The 17,866-nt window shown below is 41.9% G+C and overlaps 1 protein-coding gene across 2 annotated transcripts in view; it reads left to right on the forward strand.

Annotated features, from left to right (window-relative positions):
* Nucleotides 1-735: 735 nt before the first annotated feature.
* The window catches only part of flnba (filamin B a), a 63,664-nt gene continuing 46,533 nt past the window's right edge, over nt 736-17,866 (forward strand). For both annotated transcript variants that reach the window (XM_085457201.1, XM_085457202.1), the window contains exon 1: nt 736-1,165. In XM_085457201.1, the coding sequence (XP_085313327.1) occupies nt 874-1,165 (292 nt within the window). In that variant the 5' untranslated portion in view covers nt 736-873. The remainder of the gene's footprint in view (nt 1,166-17,866) is intronic.

The following is a 17,866-nucleotide window of genomic DNA, read 5'->3' on the forward strand; positions in this document are numbered from 1 at the left end:
GTAGTACTCAGTAATAGTAGCGCCTGAGCTACTATAAAAAAAATGAAGGGCAGTTTCCACATAGTGTTATACACAAAAGGAAATAACCAGTGGAATCGCCCTCTGCTGGACAGAGTTCAGGTGTAAGGCACTTACACTCACTGGAAATAAACTGAAGGAAGTAAGCAGGACCAAACCCTCTGCTCTCCACTCCAAAAAATATTTAATGTGCTGGAAATCTTCTTTGCTACAATTTCTCCACAATGAACAAATAAATGGGAAATGCTTTGAGTGTTATGAAGGTCCATCCTCTCACATGTAACCTTGCCAGACCACAGTAATAAAAAGGTAAGAGGGCTTAAAAATGCTGGAAAAAATAAAGCCTCGAATTTCAACCCACCCAAATGGATGTGTGAGGGCCTGAAACTCAAATGAATGAAGGTTTATGCAAAATAAATAACTAAATTTACAGAATGTGAGGTGAAACTCATTGACACAAAGGTTATTAACTAGAAGAAATATGAAATTATGTTTTTACATGTATTTATATTCAAACCGAATCTATAACTACTCTGTGTGTAGTGTCTGCATCTGTGTCCAAGGTGCGGAAAATAAATAGACTTTAATGGACTTCAATGCCGTTGGGAGGCGGTAAAACGTCGCTGACGGTGACTAGCGACTCAGACAAACGCGAAGAAGAAGAAGAAGAAGCTGATTAATCCGAGCAGCACCTGAACGCAGCGGCATTAGTGCGGAGAAAGTTCAGACCGAGCTGCAGCAGCTCCGAGGAAACAACGCGGCAACACAGCAGGCTTACCGGTTAACTTTCTGTAATTTCTTACCCATCTCCGTGCCAGAAGACTTACACACAGTCAGCGAGGAAACTTATCAAAGATGCCGGCCACAGAGAAGGACCTGGCGGAGGACGCTCCGTGGAAGAAGATCCAGCAGAACACCTTTACCCGCTGGATCAACGAGCACCTGAAGTGCGTCAACAAGCGGATCGTGGATCTGCAGCTGGACCTGGGCGACGGCCTGAGGCTCATCGCCCTGCTGGAGGTCCTCAGTCACAAGAAGATGTACAGAAAGTACCACCCGAGGCCCACCTTCAGGCAGATGAAGCTGGAAAACGTGTCGGTGGCTCTTGAGTTCCTGGAAAAGGAGAACATAAAGCTTGTGTCCATAGGTGAGTACCGGGTCCATTCATTCATCTGGAAGCTTCCTCCTCAGCTGTGCGCCTCCGACAAAACTTTGTAACATAATAAAAGAGTCCGCACACGACAGGGATACTGGAATATCCAATATTTCTTCTCAGAGTAAAGTTTTCATCCAGTTTTCACTCACTATTCCAGGTTTAAAGCCTCATCGCCCCGTCTTCTGTCCTGGAATGCACGGGCTACCATTTAAAATTCAGGCATTTTATATCTTTGGCTTTTCTATGCGAGAACAAACGTCGCACCTGACTGCAAATGCAGATTTTTGATAATTTTGGACACACTCTTCAATTCGGCAGAGATTTTTAACCCAGATAGCACAAATATTCTCTGTAAAATATCAGATTTGTAAGTTTCACGGCGCCGCTATTGCCCGCTTGGTAGCGTTTGGTTAGCAAGGTGAGGCATTGGGGAACTTGAGTCTCTTAAAAGCTGATAAAGTTCACCATTATGCACTCAAAGTAAGCCTGTAGCGAAAGGTAGAAGAAACGTTATTGCTTAAATTATCCGTAATTTAATAAATTCACATTCCCGGTGGCTTCTGTACGTGTAGAGCAGTGTACGACAAGAACTCCTTGCAAAACGTCGTCGATAAATGATCTTTTTAATAATGTCGCGCGTTTATCTGCGATATTAAAGTAATGTTGAATCGATTTAATAAAACCTTTAGAACTAGCGGATGTCCTTCTTTAATTCGGCGTAAACTCATCAAAAATACTTGGACTGCTTTTTAAATTTAGGTTATTTTTATTTATTTTAACGTTTAAATCTGGGTCGTGTGAGAGTCGTAGAAACGTGGGTGTAAACTTGGCCTTGGCATTCAGGGTAATTTCTGATTAAGTGAATGGTTTTGTTTTGTTTTTCTGTCAACAGCAGCGTTAAGTGACAGATTTCTGAATTGAGATTGGCGTGTTGTGGGTGCAGAGTGTGTTTTTAATGAGCAGTCTCCCACAGAGGTGAGGACACACCTGTGTTAATGAGGCCGACCTCGTGGAGAACTCAAGTCTCCTCAAATATTTCACCCTCGGACTCAAAGAAATCAAAGTCAGAGCTGAATGATGTTCAAGAGCTCTTTCCCCCCCTTCCCAGTTTTTTTTTTTTTTGATCTGCTTTGCAGTCATTCTGCTTCGTGTTCTTTACAAGCTGCTCTTTGCTGGGTGACTAACCACACCTGAATTTAATTTCCATTGTTTGTAGTTTACGTCCCTTTTGTAAATAGTAGATTTTTGTTCCCTTAAGGTAATGTTTTAGAGGGTTAATCATCACTCATGAAATTGATGAGTCAGTGGGGAGGAAATGGATATAGATAGATATAGAGGAGAAAATAAATTTAATTTTTTTGAATTCCCTCTGCTTCCCTTTTAGCTTGTTTTGCACATCTCATCTCAGTGCTTGGCGATTCACTGCAAATCTAAATGTTCTAAATAATTAGATTAATCAGCATAAACTTGATGAAGCAAGAGTACCTGTCCCTGAAAGTTTGGAAAAACAAAAGCTTGTTACTCCCAGGACACCTTTTTGTTCTTGTACCTGAGTTTTCATTTATGAAATGAATGAAAATGAGTTAAACTCATGGTCTCTGGATCCTCTGTGCATATGGATGGTTATTTCTGCTCTCTGAGACATTTTAAGGTGTTTGGTGTCAGGTAGAGAGCTGCTTAATTGGCTCTCTGCTCATGTTTTTTGAGGGTGCTGAGCTGTTTTGCTGTTCATACTGGTGTAAATGGTGGACAAAATAACAGAAGAATCTCTCCAATCTTTCATAGAGGTGTATTTTCTTTATATATTTTTTCCCCATGAGTTTTAGCTCCCTCAGTTTGGCTTTCACACATTCATAACAGAAAACCTACATTTAAAACAAACTGGAGGCATCATGTATGAAAGTTGGACCTTCTACCAGCTGTTATGGGAATTGTAGTCAAACTGGTCAAAGATTTTTCTCTTTTACTCCTGTGTTTAAAAAAAAAAAAAAAAAAAAAAAAAAATCTCAACATTTAAAATGTGAGATTTTAATCCCAAACAAAATGAAAGAAGAATTTAGTCATCTGCACCAACACTGGTATTTTCAAATTTCCATCCCAGCAGTGCCGAGTAAAGCGGCGGCTGCCGTTTGATTTTCACTAAATGCGTTTGCACTTTGTGCACTGGCTTCACTCCTGTCCTCCGAGGTTGGTGCCCATCCTTGGTCTGTGTCAACGAGCTGATTCACAGCCTGAGTCAGTGTCATCTCTGAGGCAAAATGATCTCATCTCCTCCCTGTGGTTACCTGTTGGCAGGACCAGGTGTGTGTGCTTTGTGATGTGACGAGTAGTCTGGGTTCTTGTTTCCCAGACGGTGAGTTTTGGTCTTTTCATTGGAGCTGCGTTCAGTCCAGCACGACATCCTGTTCAAGAATCGTTCAGTTAAACAAAACACAAAACGTGACACCAAGTCGAGTCAGTGCCAGTATTTCATTGTACTTGTACAATGACAGTAGAGGGCTATTCTAGCCTTTTCTATTTTTATAAGTGTCATACTTTAAAGGCTGAAAAGGGCATAACAGACAAAAGTCACTAATATTTAAACTAATAATAATAATAACAAAAACACAGAAAAATAAGAGTCCTTGACAAACTGACGAAATGTTTATCTGCTGTTTTCACCTGAAGGTCACCTGCATGAAATGGATTCAGAGCATGAGTTAATAGCTGTACCTCATTTATTTTAATGTTTTGACAGAGTCCTGAACAAGCTGCTGGTTATCTTTTTGTAAGAGGGGGGGGGGGATCACCTTGATCCAGCTAGAGATGAATGCACTCTGTTTTTAATAACAATAGTGAGTCAGGCTTTGGTGATATTTCTGAGATGTAAGAAAGCAGTTTTCGTAATAAAATCAAAGTGCAGTTTGAGTCTAAAATAACTCAATGACCTGCCGCTGCTGAGATTAAACGAGTGGTTAACTTTAGACTAACAGATTGTGTCCAGAACGTCTCTCAGAAGCCTGAATGTGTCGCGTTTCCACAGCTGAGCTGCGTACAGCCTGCTTTCGAGTTCATTTGAGACCAGAGCAGCTTTTATACCTAATCAGACGTCTCCATCTGAACTCTGGTTGAAGAGGGAGGGAGACACCTAAAAAACTAACCACGCCGAGTGAGCTGAGGTCGGAGTGCGTTCAGCTACGTAACGCTGTGGTGGACAGTTGGTTTTTCCACACTTGAAAGGAAATGACTGCCTGACTGGGTGGGACGTGCACACAGTTGGGCAGAGCTGGTCCTGTTTCAGCTTTCAGACATGAAGCAGAAGACTGTGATTACCTCCTTTTATGAAGAAGGCAAATATTCAGTGCCTGCTGACAGTGACTTTATGTAACCTATAGTGTGTTCATTATAACAAACTCTTGTTTAAGTAGTAGTTGATTATTGGTGAGAGAGAGAGCTGAAGGAAGATCAGCTCTCTTCTATCAAAGATCTTGAGTGATGGGAACCATCGGCCTGCCTTACGGGTTTAGGTTTGAGGAAGTGTTTTGAATACAAAAGGGTTAGCTGATGGCTAAATTTGGTCGAAAAATTTGTTCCAAAACAGAAGTTGTTGAACTCTGTGTGTTCAGGAATATCTCTGTTGTAACAGAGAAAGGGTTCAAACTGCTGATCTCTCATTCTGACATCCATCTCTTATCCTGATGTGATGTCATGAGTTCATGTGATCATGTTGCTTTAATGGCCCTCGTAAACCTGCAGATACAGAGTAGGACATCAGAGGCCTGCACGATGAAGCAGGATTTGAGGGCTCAGCGAGTGAACTTCAGGTTTAATCCTGAATTTTCAGGTTTAAAAATGTGGTTCATTCATATTGGGGGGGGGAAATTTGTGCTGCAGACTTCACCTGCTCCACCGCACGTTATGTTCAGAATAGGAAGAGAGATCAGCAGGTACGGCTGCCTACTGGGCAGTCACATGGTTTCCTCTTTCAGGTGAACGTGCTCATAACTACATTGATAAACCCTGAGCTGGCTTATCGGTTATTCCAATTAACCTGATCGATGTTGGAATAAGTGAAGCCAGATAAGGAGAAGGGAATGATGTACTTTCAGCACATCTCTGGGTCAAACCTGTTTTCATTTTTCTTCATGGGGTAAAAGGAGCCTGTTAGCTGTGGAGAGTTCATAATCACCAGGTGGATTTAACATTAGATTAGCTTTTTAAATGAACGCTTAAACGGCACGTTGACTCTGGTTTTGTGGAAGTGAAGCATGTCCAGATCTCAGACAGGCCATTTGGAGCTGATCCAAAACCACCTTCTTGCACGTCTGGTTGTTCATTTATGCGCAGCGCTCCAGCTGCTTTCACTTTTTATTGTTCAGCTGCAGTCTGAAGGGCGTGCCATCTGTGGCACAGGTAGTACTGGCTCGTTTTAAAAGTCGTGTTTCGCAACACATGTAACATCTCACAAATGTTTGCATGTCAGTGCAATACTCGGTAGTCTGAGTTCACTGTGACGCATTTTACAGAAAGTCCACACGACATCAGTGTGAAAATGTGCTCAGGTCCCACCTGGACGTCTAAGAGGCTCCGGTGTGTTTTCACAGGTGCCGACAGCTTGTCAGATACCTCACCACCATGACAGGTGGAGCATATGAGCCAAGTAGGAAGGGGTGAGGGAGGGCAGGCGTGTGGAAGCTCGGTTAGGCCATGTTCACACTCATACGCTTTCGTTTGAAAATTCATCTTTTTCTCTCAGATTTGGCCTTCCGTCCACACTGAGACGGCGTTTTTGGTCAAGGAAAACTGAGCTTTTTGAAAACGCTCTCCAAAGCAGATACATTTGAAAACATTGTTTTCACGTCAGTGTGGACCACGAACCTGGAGCCTTTTCGAAAACGATGACTTATTTTAGTCATGTGTTGCAGTCGTGACCAATAAAACTAAGATTACGCAGAGCGTTTTTAGACAAACGCCATTTTCAAATTTATCCGGATTAGTGTAGACATAGCCTTAAACTCATCACCCTCTCACCTGCACACTTTCACTCCATTTACGTGTTTGCGTTAAGGGTCTGCACCTGAGACCACGCCACAAAAGTGCAGCGCATGTTTTGCGTCTCGTGTGGAGGAAACTCTTAAATAAAACAAAAATGGAGCACAAAGTTTCACTAAACCTATCTGTTAAGATTAAAAATGTCTTATTGAAAGATTAGGGAAGAGTTTACTGGTCCTAAACTATAAATGTCAAAAAGGAAAGCTGAAAAGTCACCACAAAGTGACTTGTCACCCATCATTAAGGCAACCTCCCCTTTAGCCTTAATGATGGGTTTTCACAGTTCAGTATATATCAGTAGTTTTTTGTGTTTTTCAAAGGGAAGCTACACTGCAGCAATGACTCTTTTAACTTCTGATGCGCAGACAGTTATTTTGTTACATGAGCAGGCTGAAATATGCCAGAAACCACTGGATTTTTGAAAAGGTTGCTCCCACTCTGCTTTCAAAGGGTTAAAACTCAGTCGGTGAGCAGCTGGTTAGGGTTTGGTTGAAGGAGAAACTACAGATTCAGTGCAAGCTTCAGGGACAAGCTAATTTCCCACCACAAAAAATAAGTGGTGAGCTGAATAAAACTGAATTTCCTCCAATGCCGATGTGACTTACTGCATACTGGAAGCTCATTTCCGTCACAGAGGCGAGGCCATCTCAAAGCTCGTAGCTCATATCACGACCCAGCCCCATAGTTAGGAAACCCTTCAGCAACCAGAAGTGACTCCACACGGAGTTGCTCATCAGACTGGGAGGGTGGAGAAGACAGACTGGCATGTGGCCCAAGTGATGTAACTCCACATCCTTTTCAGCTCTGTTAATGTATTGCTGTGGTGTGGGGACCCCTGAAGAAGGCCCCTGGCTTTTGTCTCTAATGCACACTGAATATTTTCAGTGCGTGCGACCTCTTCAGAGCTTGAATGCACTTTGTTTAATTTTAAGTTTTGGTTCAGGGACAGCTGCCGCTGTGCTTTCAGGCTCTCTTCTGCCTCTCCTCGAGCTCCAGGCAGATCAATAGTTCCTCAGTTGACTGCTTTCAGTGACTGCCGGGGTTCAGGGCATCTGTGTCATGTTTAAACACCAAATGTCAGTGGTAGCAATAAAGCACATCGATTACACCACAGCTGCTCGGTTTTGTATGCTTAGATTCTCACCGCAATCTTAAATTTTCTGTCTTTTATTTAATTTGCCAAAGAAATTTCCTTTATCATAAAATCAGAATTGGAGTGACTTGAATCTTATTTACGACCTTGGTAAACACTTTCCTGATTAGTTTATTGTCTGAATAGCTGGTTTCAAGTCTCACTGACAGCATGGTGATGTTGATTCAATAAATATTGCCTCCTCATTAGTGCTCGAAGAGGATAAAGCAGGGTATGATTTTTAGAACAGGCCTATCAGTTTTCAAGCAGTGTCACAGAGAAGGTGTTTGTAAGCAGGAGGATGGAGTCACACAAGTTACCTGGACTTTGAACTGAGAGATCACGAGCTTAGCCGTCTAGACGTTAAAGTCATTTGATTGTGGCGTAGTTTGTTTTTTCTTAACCTCTGGCGATTGGAAACTCGTACACTGGCGTCAGCTTGAAGATGTAGTTATTTCCTACAGAGCTAATGTCACACCAACAATGCTAAATTTGGGTTGGCTGACCAAAAAAGACGAAGGGAAAAAAAGCACTACTTTGTACAGCAGCGGGTTTCCTCCTCAGCTGGCAGCAGAGCAGCAAACACAGGAACACCCACCGGTTTCCTGGCGTATTTTGTCTTTGTGCCTCTGCCCCCATCCTCTGCATCTCAGCTTCCACTTAATTCAGCTATGCATCGTGGCCTTTAGATATGCCGGACAATCAAAGTGAAATCACTCATATTTAACTCCTAATAGTTTACGGAATAACTATTAAGCTTCGTTAGGCAGTGCAACCGCAGTGAAACCCTACAATCCTACCAGATCCGGGCTTAAAAGCAGAGGCAATGGAGCTTTTTCAGTGGTAGCTCCTAATCTTAGGAGCAACTCACCTTTTCACATATAAGCTGCCCAGGCCCTCAACACTCTTAAAAACTTATGTGGATAATAAAAGCCAGTATATGCTGCTCAGTAAGTCCCAAAAACAAGCAAGAACAGTCTCTTATTTATTTGGTTTGTTTGGTTTTTAAGTGTATATTGTGTTTAGTGGTTATTTTATAGTGTACATTCTCTTTAACTGGTAGACATTTGGTCAACTGAGGTTGTTTAAAATGTGCTTTAAAAATAAACTTTGACTGGACTTGAAAGTTGAACTTCTGTGTATGTGTGAATGAATACATTTAATGCAGCCGGCTAAATGTCTGGTCCAGATGACTAATTTGTTTCTGCAGCATGGTTCAGGTGAAAACTGTTCATGAAGCTGGAGCTTGCGAAGTTGCCGTGTTGTAACGCTTTTTCTGCAGGTTCCCGAATCTCTGCAGAGGCCGTGTTTATCCTCTGACAGGAGTTTGTTTTAAGAAGCAAATCTTTACTGCCTTAGAGAGAAATCTATCCCTGAATGAACCTTGTGTGTCTGTTTGGAGCTGGAATCATCATTCTGAGATTGCGACACCTTATATGCACACTTTCTTTGCCTACCTCTTTTTGGACATTGGCCAGTGAGTTGAGAGGTGTGTTGTGTACAAAAGGCGTTGGCCCATCCACTTGTGCAGACCGGTGTGCTGCATCATGATTGGGAAAGCTGATGGATTTATGGAGTAGCTGTGACGTGATCAGTTTAAGTTGGAGAAAAACATCTGGATTATTTTGCTCATCTGTTAATCCTATGTTGGCTAAAACAGTTTGAGTCACTGGGGCTTCTTAGCTGTTCTTTGCCTTATACACATTGTGACACAGTAAATGGTAAATGGCCTGTATTTGTATAGCGCTTTTATTAGTCCCCCGTGTGTGCAGACAGCGCATGCTCATTAAAACATGCTTGTTTGTACAAGTAGTTCTTCTCTGCTTCAAACTGCTATAAAGATGGGCCATGTCTGACCATGAGGGGCATCCAAACAGTAGAAAGATGGCCGAAAGGCAATAGTTTCAGGCAGTTGAACCCAGGGGATGTGTTGTGGCCCTGAATGAAACAAATGGCATTAGTGTGAACTGGGAATCATGCAAAGCTTATAGACTAACAATATGGAGTTGGAAAAAATCACGATGGGTGTAATGGAGGTGTTGCGTTGTTATTAGCAGTTTGTGTACATCTAGTTTATCAGGTTTCTGCTGAGGCTGAAACGAGGAATAACTGCATGGAAAAACAAATTTAGGATTTGGAAACACTGGATGGAAATCTGTGCAAAACCAGCGTGAATGCATGACAGAAGTGCTAAACGCCACCAATTAAACAAACCACCTGGGACAAATTGTAAGGCGAGCAGAGGTAAGTATTTAGCCTTGAGCCAAATACTTTTTTTTTTATCTTTTTTTTTTATTTTTTATACATGTCCAACATTAAAGCTGCATAAATGACTTGCAGTGCATATAATTACCTTGAGTGGCTTTCCTGCTACTGGTGTGACTCAAGTGTGAAAACTAAACACACATCTGAACAAAAGAACAACTGTTTGGATAAATTCACACGCTCTGCATAACATTTTATGTTTAAAGTAAAATGCAGACGAGACGGGTACCTCGATGGTTGCATGCTGTGAAAGATAAATAGCTACATTGCTACCAGGATAACCTTGCACCAGAGCACATAAGATAGTGGTGCTTCTTTCTCTAGGTGTAGCTTTAAATATTCACAGCCTTGCCTTCAGAGTGACAGTTCTGTCACTTGAGCAAAATTTAAGTTCTAAATAACGTTTTGCTTTTATGGAAGCCTGAAATGTCTCTGCTTCCTGTTTCTAGTGCAGCTTTTGTGTAATTGCACAAAATCATATAATGGAAGCTTGTGTTTTGGAATGGAGAAGTAGCTGTAGTCTGTTTTATGTCCCTGTCTGATCATTACTAACACTCTACACGCTAGCATTGCTTGCATGCTCTTCTTAGCCTGTGCTTGCCCCGATTAGTGTTTCTTCATTTATTGTGTCAGGAATATGACGTCACCTGTGCTGGTAAATTTAGTTGAATAATCCTGCCTTCAACTGGTTTCTGTCCCCGTTTGCAGTGCTGTTCTACATCTGCCTCAGTGTGAGAGGAACCAGGTGAGAACAGGCCTGACGGGATCTGTAGCTTTCAGGTGTGACCTTAATCAGGCGGCGTGACCTCTTCTACATGCAGAGTTAACCTGTGGTGCCTCCAGGCCCTGTTTTTCCAAGAACAACCCCAGCTTTCAGTGGGAGAATTTTTCCACTTCTGTTTGCATTTTCAGAATGTCAAACTTTCCTGGTTGTTCAATCGGCAGCAGACAATCAGTCCTGCTTTTTGTTTTGGGTTTTTTTTGTGCTCTTTCGAGTCTTTGTTTCTCATGTCTCACAACAGATGTGAGATGGTGTGAAATCTTTATACTTTGATCTACTGTTAATCAAAATGCCCCACACTCACAGTGAAGGGACTGAAACGGTTTATTAAAACAAAGAACTAATTGTTTCCTCCTCTTGTCCTGCTCGATGCCACGCCTAATTGACAGTATACCTCAAAGATTAAAACTGTTCTGCAAAAGATGCACTGCTGTGTCCTCTGTTGGCTCCTGTCATCCAGCTACATTTTAGGAAATTATTGTACTCGAGCATGGCGTACTGAGGTTGACTGTTAGGTCATGGGCGGGATGGAGACACAAATGAGGGGAAAAATGAAAAAATCCTGCTTTTATCCTTTGCTTCACCTAGCGTGACCCCCTGAATGTGACTGATCAGACATGGAACTCAATAGAGTTCAGTAAACTCATAGAAGACCTCAACACACTTGTTGTATGACGTTTAGTGAATTCAGAGCTGCCACACTTGTATAAAAAGAATTGCCTGTATTGAAAGTGTTAGTCTTTCTGGACCTTGACACAAAGTTGGATCTGCAAGATTAGATTTCTTCTTGTCCTGCTGTTTTTACTGCTACCTGCGTGGAAGGACGACTGACTGGAATGCCTTAGGACTCTGGGAACTGTCACAGGAAAATGTTGACTAATGTTTTGAAAGTTGGGGAAAAAACTCATCTAATGCCACCTGGAATAGCTAGCTTTTTACACCGAAACTGAGTCCTTCTGACCCAAATATACAATATTGTATATGTGTAGTCTGTACCCTTCAGTATCTTAGACAAATGTTCACTTTTTCTTTTGAGTGCGCAGCAATTACGTTTACATCCAGTCAGGCTTCTGCTTTTCTAAAAATGTTCCAATGAAAGAATTTAAAACTTGACACTTCCTGGAAAAACGGGAGTCGAGACTTATTGATTCTGAGTCTTGACTTTGTACTAAATGGATTTGACACTCCTGTAACATGACTAATCATTGACAGATAAATCCATAATGAAGATGCGCATCGTCTTCATATCTGCTGACGAGCGTCGGGCCGCTCGGCGCATTTAGTGCTGCCTCCCTCGGTGAGATATTAGCTAATCTGCTGGCTGGCTGCTCCTGTCTGGGAGCAGAAACCTCACCGTGCACGCACTCTCACACTCTTGAGTTCACCCTTTCTCTTTTGGCCATTTGTTGCCATGGTGATGTGTATCAACAACAGTCCACGTCCAGCTCGCCTCATTGAACTCTGATAGATGTTTGGTTTCTGTCTGCCAGGTCTCGGTTTAAAGTTCAGGCTTTGACACAGATTTCTGGATGTGTTTCTGACGTGTTTTCTGTTTTCATTTTTGTGTGTTAGTTTACCACTCTAAACTTTTTATCAGAGCTCAAAACACAGATAAGAGAAACTGCTGTCAGTCGAAGAGTCACTGAAGCACAAACTCTGAAACTGTTCATGCACGTCATGTTACTTGCGGTTTTTATAATCTTCCGCCGGCCTGGACCTGATCATAATCTTGATGCCAGCAAAACTGGCGAGTACATTAATGGGAGAAACGCAGCTGTGTGAGAAGATCATCTCGACAAACTCAGCTGTACGTCTAAAGGACAAAGGCCACTCTTTCGTGGATGCCAGAATTCACACTTTGGACTGAGGAGACGGTTGGTTTGAAAGACGAGCGAAACGGGCCGTCTCTGTCCCCTGAATAACACAAACTCACAGCCACCTACAAATGCAGACTTGAGATCCCTTCTCAAGCATCTCAACCCCAACTCGCAACTTGTGTCAGGTGACCTCAATAGTTTATGTGATTTGGTGGGATATCTACTCGTTTAACCCGAAACCTCTGGTGGTAATGACGCCCACCTTTTTCCACGCTGTCTGATGTGATAACACAGATGATCAGTAATGGGTCAATGACCTTCTGTAGGGTTCATACCTTAGGGTAAATACATGGGACTCGCCACCTTTTTTGGTTTTAGAACTTAAGTGACTGGACTTAAGTATTTTCCTTTTAAGCTCGTAAGATCACCATGACCTGAATAACTGAGAATCAGCCACACCTTATGCTTAATGCAAAGGGTGGACATGACCACTGTGGTGTCGGCATTGGAGTTTTGGCTGCTGTAAAATTTTTATTTATTTTTAAAGTCAGAAGTGACCATACCTGTACAAGAGGGTCAAGTTATCAGCTAACACTAGCAACTACTACTGACAGGTTCACTAAGATGGCATGTACTGATGCCACTGGCCGATATTTCTGCTGCTTATTAGCTTTGCCATCTAAATGTTGAAAGATGGCATGAGGCACTGAGACTTTATAGAAAGTCTCTGACCGAGATTTCTTAGTTTTCCTGGAATAATGGGGAAAACATGACTGCAAAAAACCAAACCGAAACAGTGCAGCAGCATTGGTACCCAACCATCCTGACTCTGATTAGTTCACAGTAATTCAAACTGTAATATCCTCATTTATGTTCGGTTTCAGCCACAGACTCTCTCTGTGATTTTTGGCTCACTGACAGACTTTCTTAAGGTTAGTTATTCAGTGGCTCCAGAATGAACACTTTCATAGAAACCAGAAATGGCTGAAACTGAATTGGTGACATTGTTGTTGAGTCTCATCACTGTGAAGAACAGTCGGTATCGAGGCAAAGATGGAGGTGTGGGGGCTGAACGCGCACACACACAGAGGAGTGATTGATAACACTGGCAGAAAGGCCTCAAGGTCGGGCCAGTGAGACGCATTCTTCCTACTTGTCATGGCAACCTCAGTAAACAGAGCTGCTGATTGGCCGAAGTAACCTGAGGGTGGCGGATGAGTATGGGTGTTAATAAACAGGAAGTGTCACGTAACTTGGAGCATTAGGAGCATGCCTCATGATGTGTTCAGGTACCATGAGAAAGGTCAGAGATTGTTCTGTGAGGAAATGCAGGTGACGTTGCAGCACACGGGAATCACAACCTTACAGAACATTTAGTCACTCTTTTTGTAGCATCCAATTAAAGAAGTATAAAAAATTTATCTGAATAAATGTGCACCTCTTCTTGTCATTTCTGATCATTTAATGAACTGTATGTGATACTTGTATAAATCAGAAAACTGGTGTAAAATTATTACAGTATTTGATGGGAGCAGAAGACTTTCTTCAGGGTGTTCAGGAAAGAACTCTTGTGAGATGTGATGGTAGAAGTTCTGTGACAGAAACCAGGTAATGCTTTTCACTTTGTCTTTGGCTGATCCTCTCCTTCAGCGTTATCCCCATATACACTTGGGGACCACTTTCAGTATTGAATGTTTTGGATTAGATGCGTTCAATCTGTTGTGGATGAAATGGAGACCTGCCAGTTTTCTCTAAATGCATTCATATACAGTATCGAGCTATCCTACTGTCATTCAAATGTAAGTGGGTGGATATCAGTGAGTTCTTGATGTGCTCTGAGGGACAAAGACCTTGCATCAGGCCCGTTGTCTCGGATACCCAATCACTCAATGGGTGATCCAAACATCTGTTCAGTGCATCCTTGCCTGAAGGATCTAGTGATGAGCTGGTCTACCTTTTGAGCCACAGCTGCCCATCGATCTTTGGTGTTCATTACATTTAATAATAAATAAATATTAAAAAGTTACAAATGATAAATTAAACCCAACTTTTCAGTTATTAGACTATATCAGCCTAATGACTAAAGGTCTGTGCTGGTTTTAAGTTTCCACATCAGTCGTGTAAGCTGCTGATTGGATGAGGATTGCTTTCAAACATCTTCTTAGGTGACCTCACAGAAACTTGGTTTGGGCTGACTAACCAGCGTCAGTCTCCAGAACCAAGTTTCTAAAATTAAATGTTCTTTTTAAGAGAATCAGTTTCACACTCGTACTAAATTTAACAGCAGTGGATTTTTAGTTGAGCACAGCACTTAAAACATAATAATTAAGTGCAGAGTTCATGATTTGTTTTCATTTCCTTTGGAAACTGGAGCTTTTAGGATTCTCGGAGGGTTCCTGTGTCTGAGTCATTGGACGGAGGAGTGTTTAAGTTGGCCGTGTTTGCGCTCACTGAAACCTCATCGCTCCACTCTTACCGAAACCTGTTTGCTCCTTCATCTGTTTCACTTCCTTGGTTTCCATCCTCCAGGAGGAGAACAAGCCATCATGGCGGTGTCATATTTATGGCTCCGGCCTTCGCTCCTCTTCGCTGCAGATGTTGCTACTGTGGCTTGACTGAACTGTGTCAGCATGTAGAGGAGCAGAAACATGGGCCATCCAGATGAGGTTGTTTTCAAGTCCGCAGTCTCATCCTCAGCTCCCTGTTTACAGCCTCTGTAGAGTTGTGTGTCATCACTGAGAATAACTGCAACCAGATCAGTAATTGCAACCAGATCACAGCATGTGTCACATACAATAAGTCCAAAACTAGAAGCATAACTAGATAAATCTGGATAACATCTGCAGTGTTTTATCTTTGGTTCTTCAACCTTGAAGGATGGCATTAGAGAAATTAAGGAAGCATGACCCAAGGTGTTGGAACATAAAGCACTTTTTTTTTTCTCTTTTTGTAGGGAAAGACAAAACTGCTTTCATGTTTTCGCTGTCAGAGCAAGCTCGCGCTAACACACTATAAAAACCACCAGTGCGAAAAACACCAGCACATTCCCCAAGTTCTCCTCGTCATTCGGTGGGTTTAATTATACATTTCTTCCTCAGAGCCTGTGAACTGAGGTTATTGTGGAGACCGGGTAACTCTGGACCATGTAAACTCTTTGCAGTGTTATTGGTCTAGTCTAAAATTGTGAGGTTATGGTATAAGTGGCAAACTGGAAGAAGTAACTTTCTGTGAAACGCTCAAAGATTCTCAGAGTAAGAGCTTTATTTTTTCTATTCCTGACTTAACTGGAGGAGCTCTTCACGATTTTGCTCAAATCCTTGTGTTGGGAAAGTGGCACAACTTTGGGAAACTGTCATGATTTTATTGCATTACAGCATTTGTCTGATACTAAAATTACTGGGAAAAGTCGTTCGGCTTTAGGCCAGCTGAAACTGTTGATCCAAAGGGGTCCAGCTTCAACTCCACCTTACGCATCTCCTCGCTGAGAAGCAATAATGTCTAAGTATAGACGGTCGGTTTACTCACTGGTGTAATCCTGGTTTGTCTGAAGAGGTAAAGGTAGTTTTTGTTAAGTCTAGAAGGTTTAAATCATTGTGAATTATCTAAAGCTGTTAAAGAAATTTGAAGAAGTTAAAAACTGCTCTTTATATCAGAATGAATCAACCAGGCGAGTCATAAGAACATTTCTGTAATGAGGATTTCCCCCAGTACGTAGTTCTCTGCCCCCCTTTTTTTTTTTTTTAATTTTTAAAACTGCTCAATGTCCATCTATTCATTTATTAGTATTGTTTTATTTATTTTTGTTACTATTGGCATGGGTTCACCAGAGTCCCGGGAGTTTGTACAGCTGCCTGTATGAAGCAATCATGTTATTAAAATTACTCATTCTTTGGGATACTGACCCAAGAAAAGGCAAAGCCTCTTGTTAAAATGTTGGTAGGGCTAAACAAAAATAACGAAAGTAAAATATCAGCAGCACATACCCTGACAACAAAACTGTGCTAGTAAAATACTGTCCTGGTGGTGAAAATTTGAGTTAAAAATGTCGTATTAACTCAAAGTATCTAAAGGTCTGACTGGATGCTTCTTGGTCAACTGCACTATAGGAGTTGCACTTAAGGCTCTTGTCTAAAAATGTCAGTGTTCTCACAGGATGTCGTTTTTTTTTTGTTTTTTTTTTTCCTCCCTGTCTTTGCACAAAGTAGGTTAAATAACAAGTGTAACAATGCAACACACATAAAGTGCTGACATTTCTAAAATCCAGTGTAGCCTCACAACAACACACAAAGCTAAAATGTGCTGTCCGTGTGCCAAATGTCTCATTCAGATGTGACTGAAATCTCCTCAAACTGAGGATTTGAGAGAGGAGGAAAAAAAAACTGGCCCCAGGGCGAGTTTCTGCGCCTGAGAACATGTGAGGCAGCGCGCTCTGATTGGACGATCCCCCGGTGCGGTTGTAGCATTTGATGTAGACCTTGAAGATGTTTAATGTATACACATAAATAAAGGGTTTGTGGTGTTTATAGTTTCGTTCCCTCCCATGCTAATGTGTGTGAGACCCGGGCCTCAGTGTGGCTGCAGAAAAGGTAACACGAGAGCGGCCGGGATATCGACTTACACGCATGCTCGCCCCTTCTCTGCACACAGAAAAGTACCTTTGTTTGTTTCGGCTGTAAATGCAACAAAAAAGTTTTTGCACTGAGAAGCTTTAAAGAAGCACATGTCAGCTGAAATCCACCAAACATTTAGAGGTTTTACTACAGTTTCACCTGTTTTTGATTGGAGTTGTCACAGTTGAGACTTGTTACTTATGCTCCTCTAATTGGGTTCTTTTAATTTTATTTAGCACTGAAGGAAATTTGTCAGCATGGAACAGAATGACAAACACAATCGCTCTAAAATCAGCCGTTTTAAGGATATTTGCTTTTTATTTCCCCCTAATAAGGCTATTGTGGCTCTATGGGTGGTAAGTTCACACACTTCCTCACCTGTCGAGTCCGATTCCAACAAAGACTGGTGCCTTTGTGAGGAAAATAAAATGAAGCCATTGTGGGAAGCACTATAAGCTGCAGGTCCTCTACTGGCCTCTTGGTCTGGCTGCTTTCAGGAATCTTCCAATGGTGACATAAAAGGTGGACGGAGCTTCTGATGATCTGAACGATGGCTGGGTACCCAGACAGAAAACGAACTCCAGGTTTTTGGGACTCCTGTGAGCCTCTGGGGCTGATCACCAACACTTTGTTCACTTATAGTAAAGAAAGATTTATAACAATACCCCAAACTCCCTTTAGCTCTGGTTAAAACCTCTTTGAGAAGGTGCCCAATGTGTTTCTCTGACTGAAACCTCTTGCATGTGCATGTGGAAATCTTTTGGTTTGGTTTGAATAGACATGATTAGAAAAAGGGATTTCAGTTTACAGGAAACTGTGCAGATTGTTTTTCATTTTGGGGTATTGTAGTGATGCGGCTACAGTAGATTAAGTGGCGCTATGTTGGAAAAACAAAAACATGGCACAGTATCCTGAACCCAATAAAGGTTTGATCGTCGTGTCCAACTATCCTATCAGCTGACTGTTTGGGTGTTTTCAGATATCTAACGATGAAACTTGTGAACAGGAACAATGGAGACCGATTTAAATTATGTTGCGGTATCATCAGAGGTGAAA

This window comes from Copadichromis virginalis, linkage group LG5 (genome assembly GCF_057382275.1).
Source record: "Copadichromis virginalis isolate Kocher_CV1m ecotype Utaka linkage group LG5, C_Virginalis_male_GT1.1, whole genome shotgun sequence".
Classification (NCBI taxonomy): Eukaryota; Metazoa; Chordata; class Actinopteri; order Cichliformes; family Cichlidae; genus Copadichromis; species Copadichromis virginalis.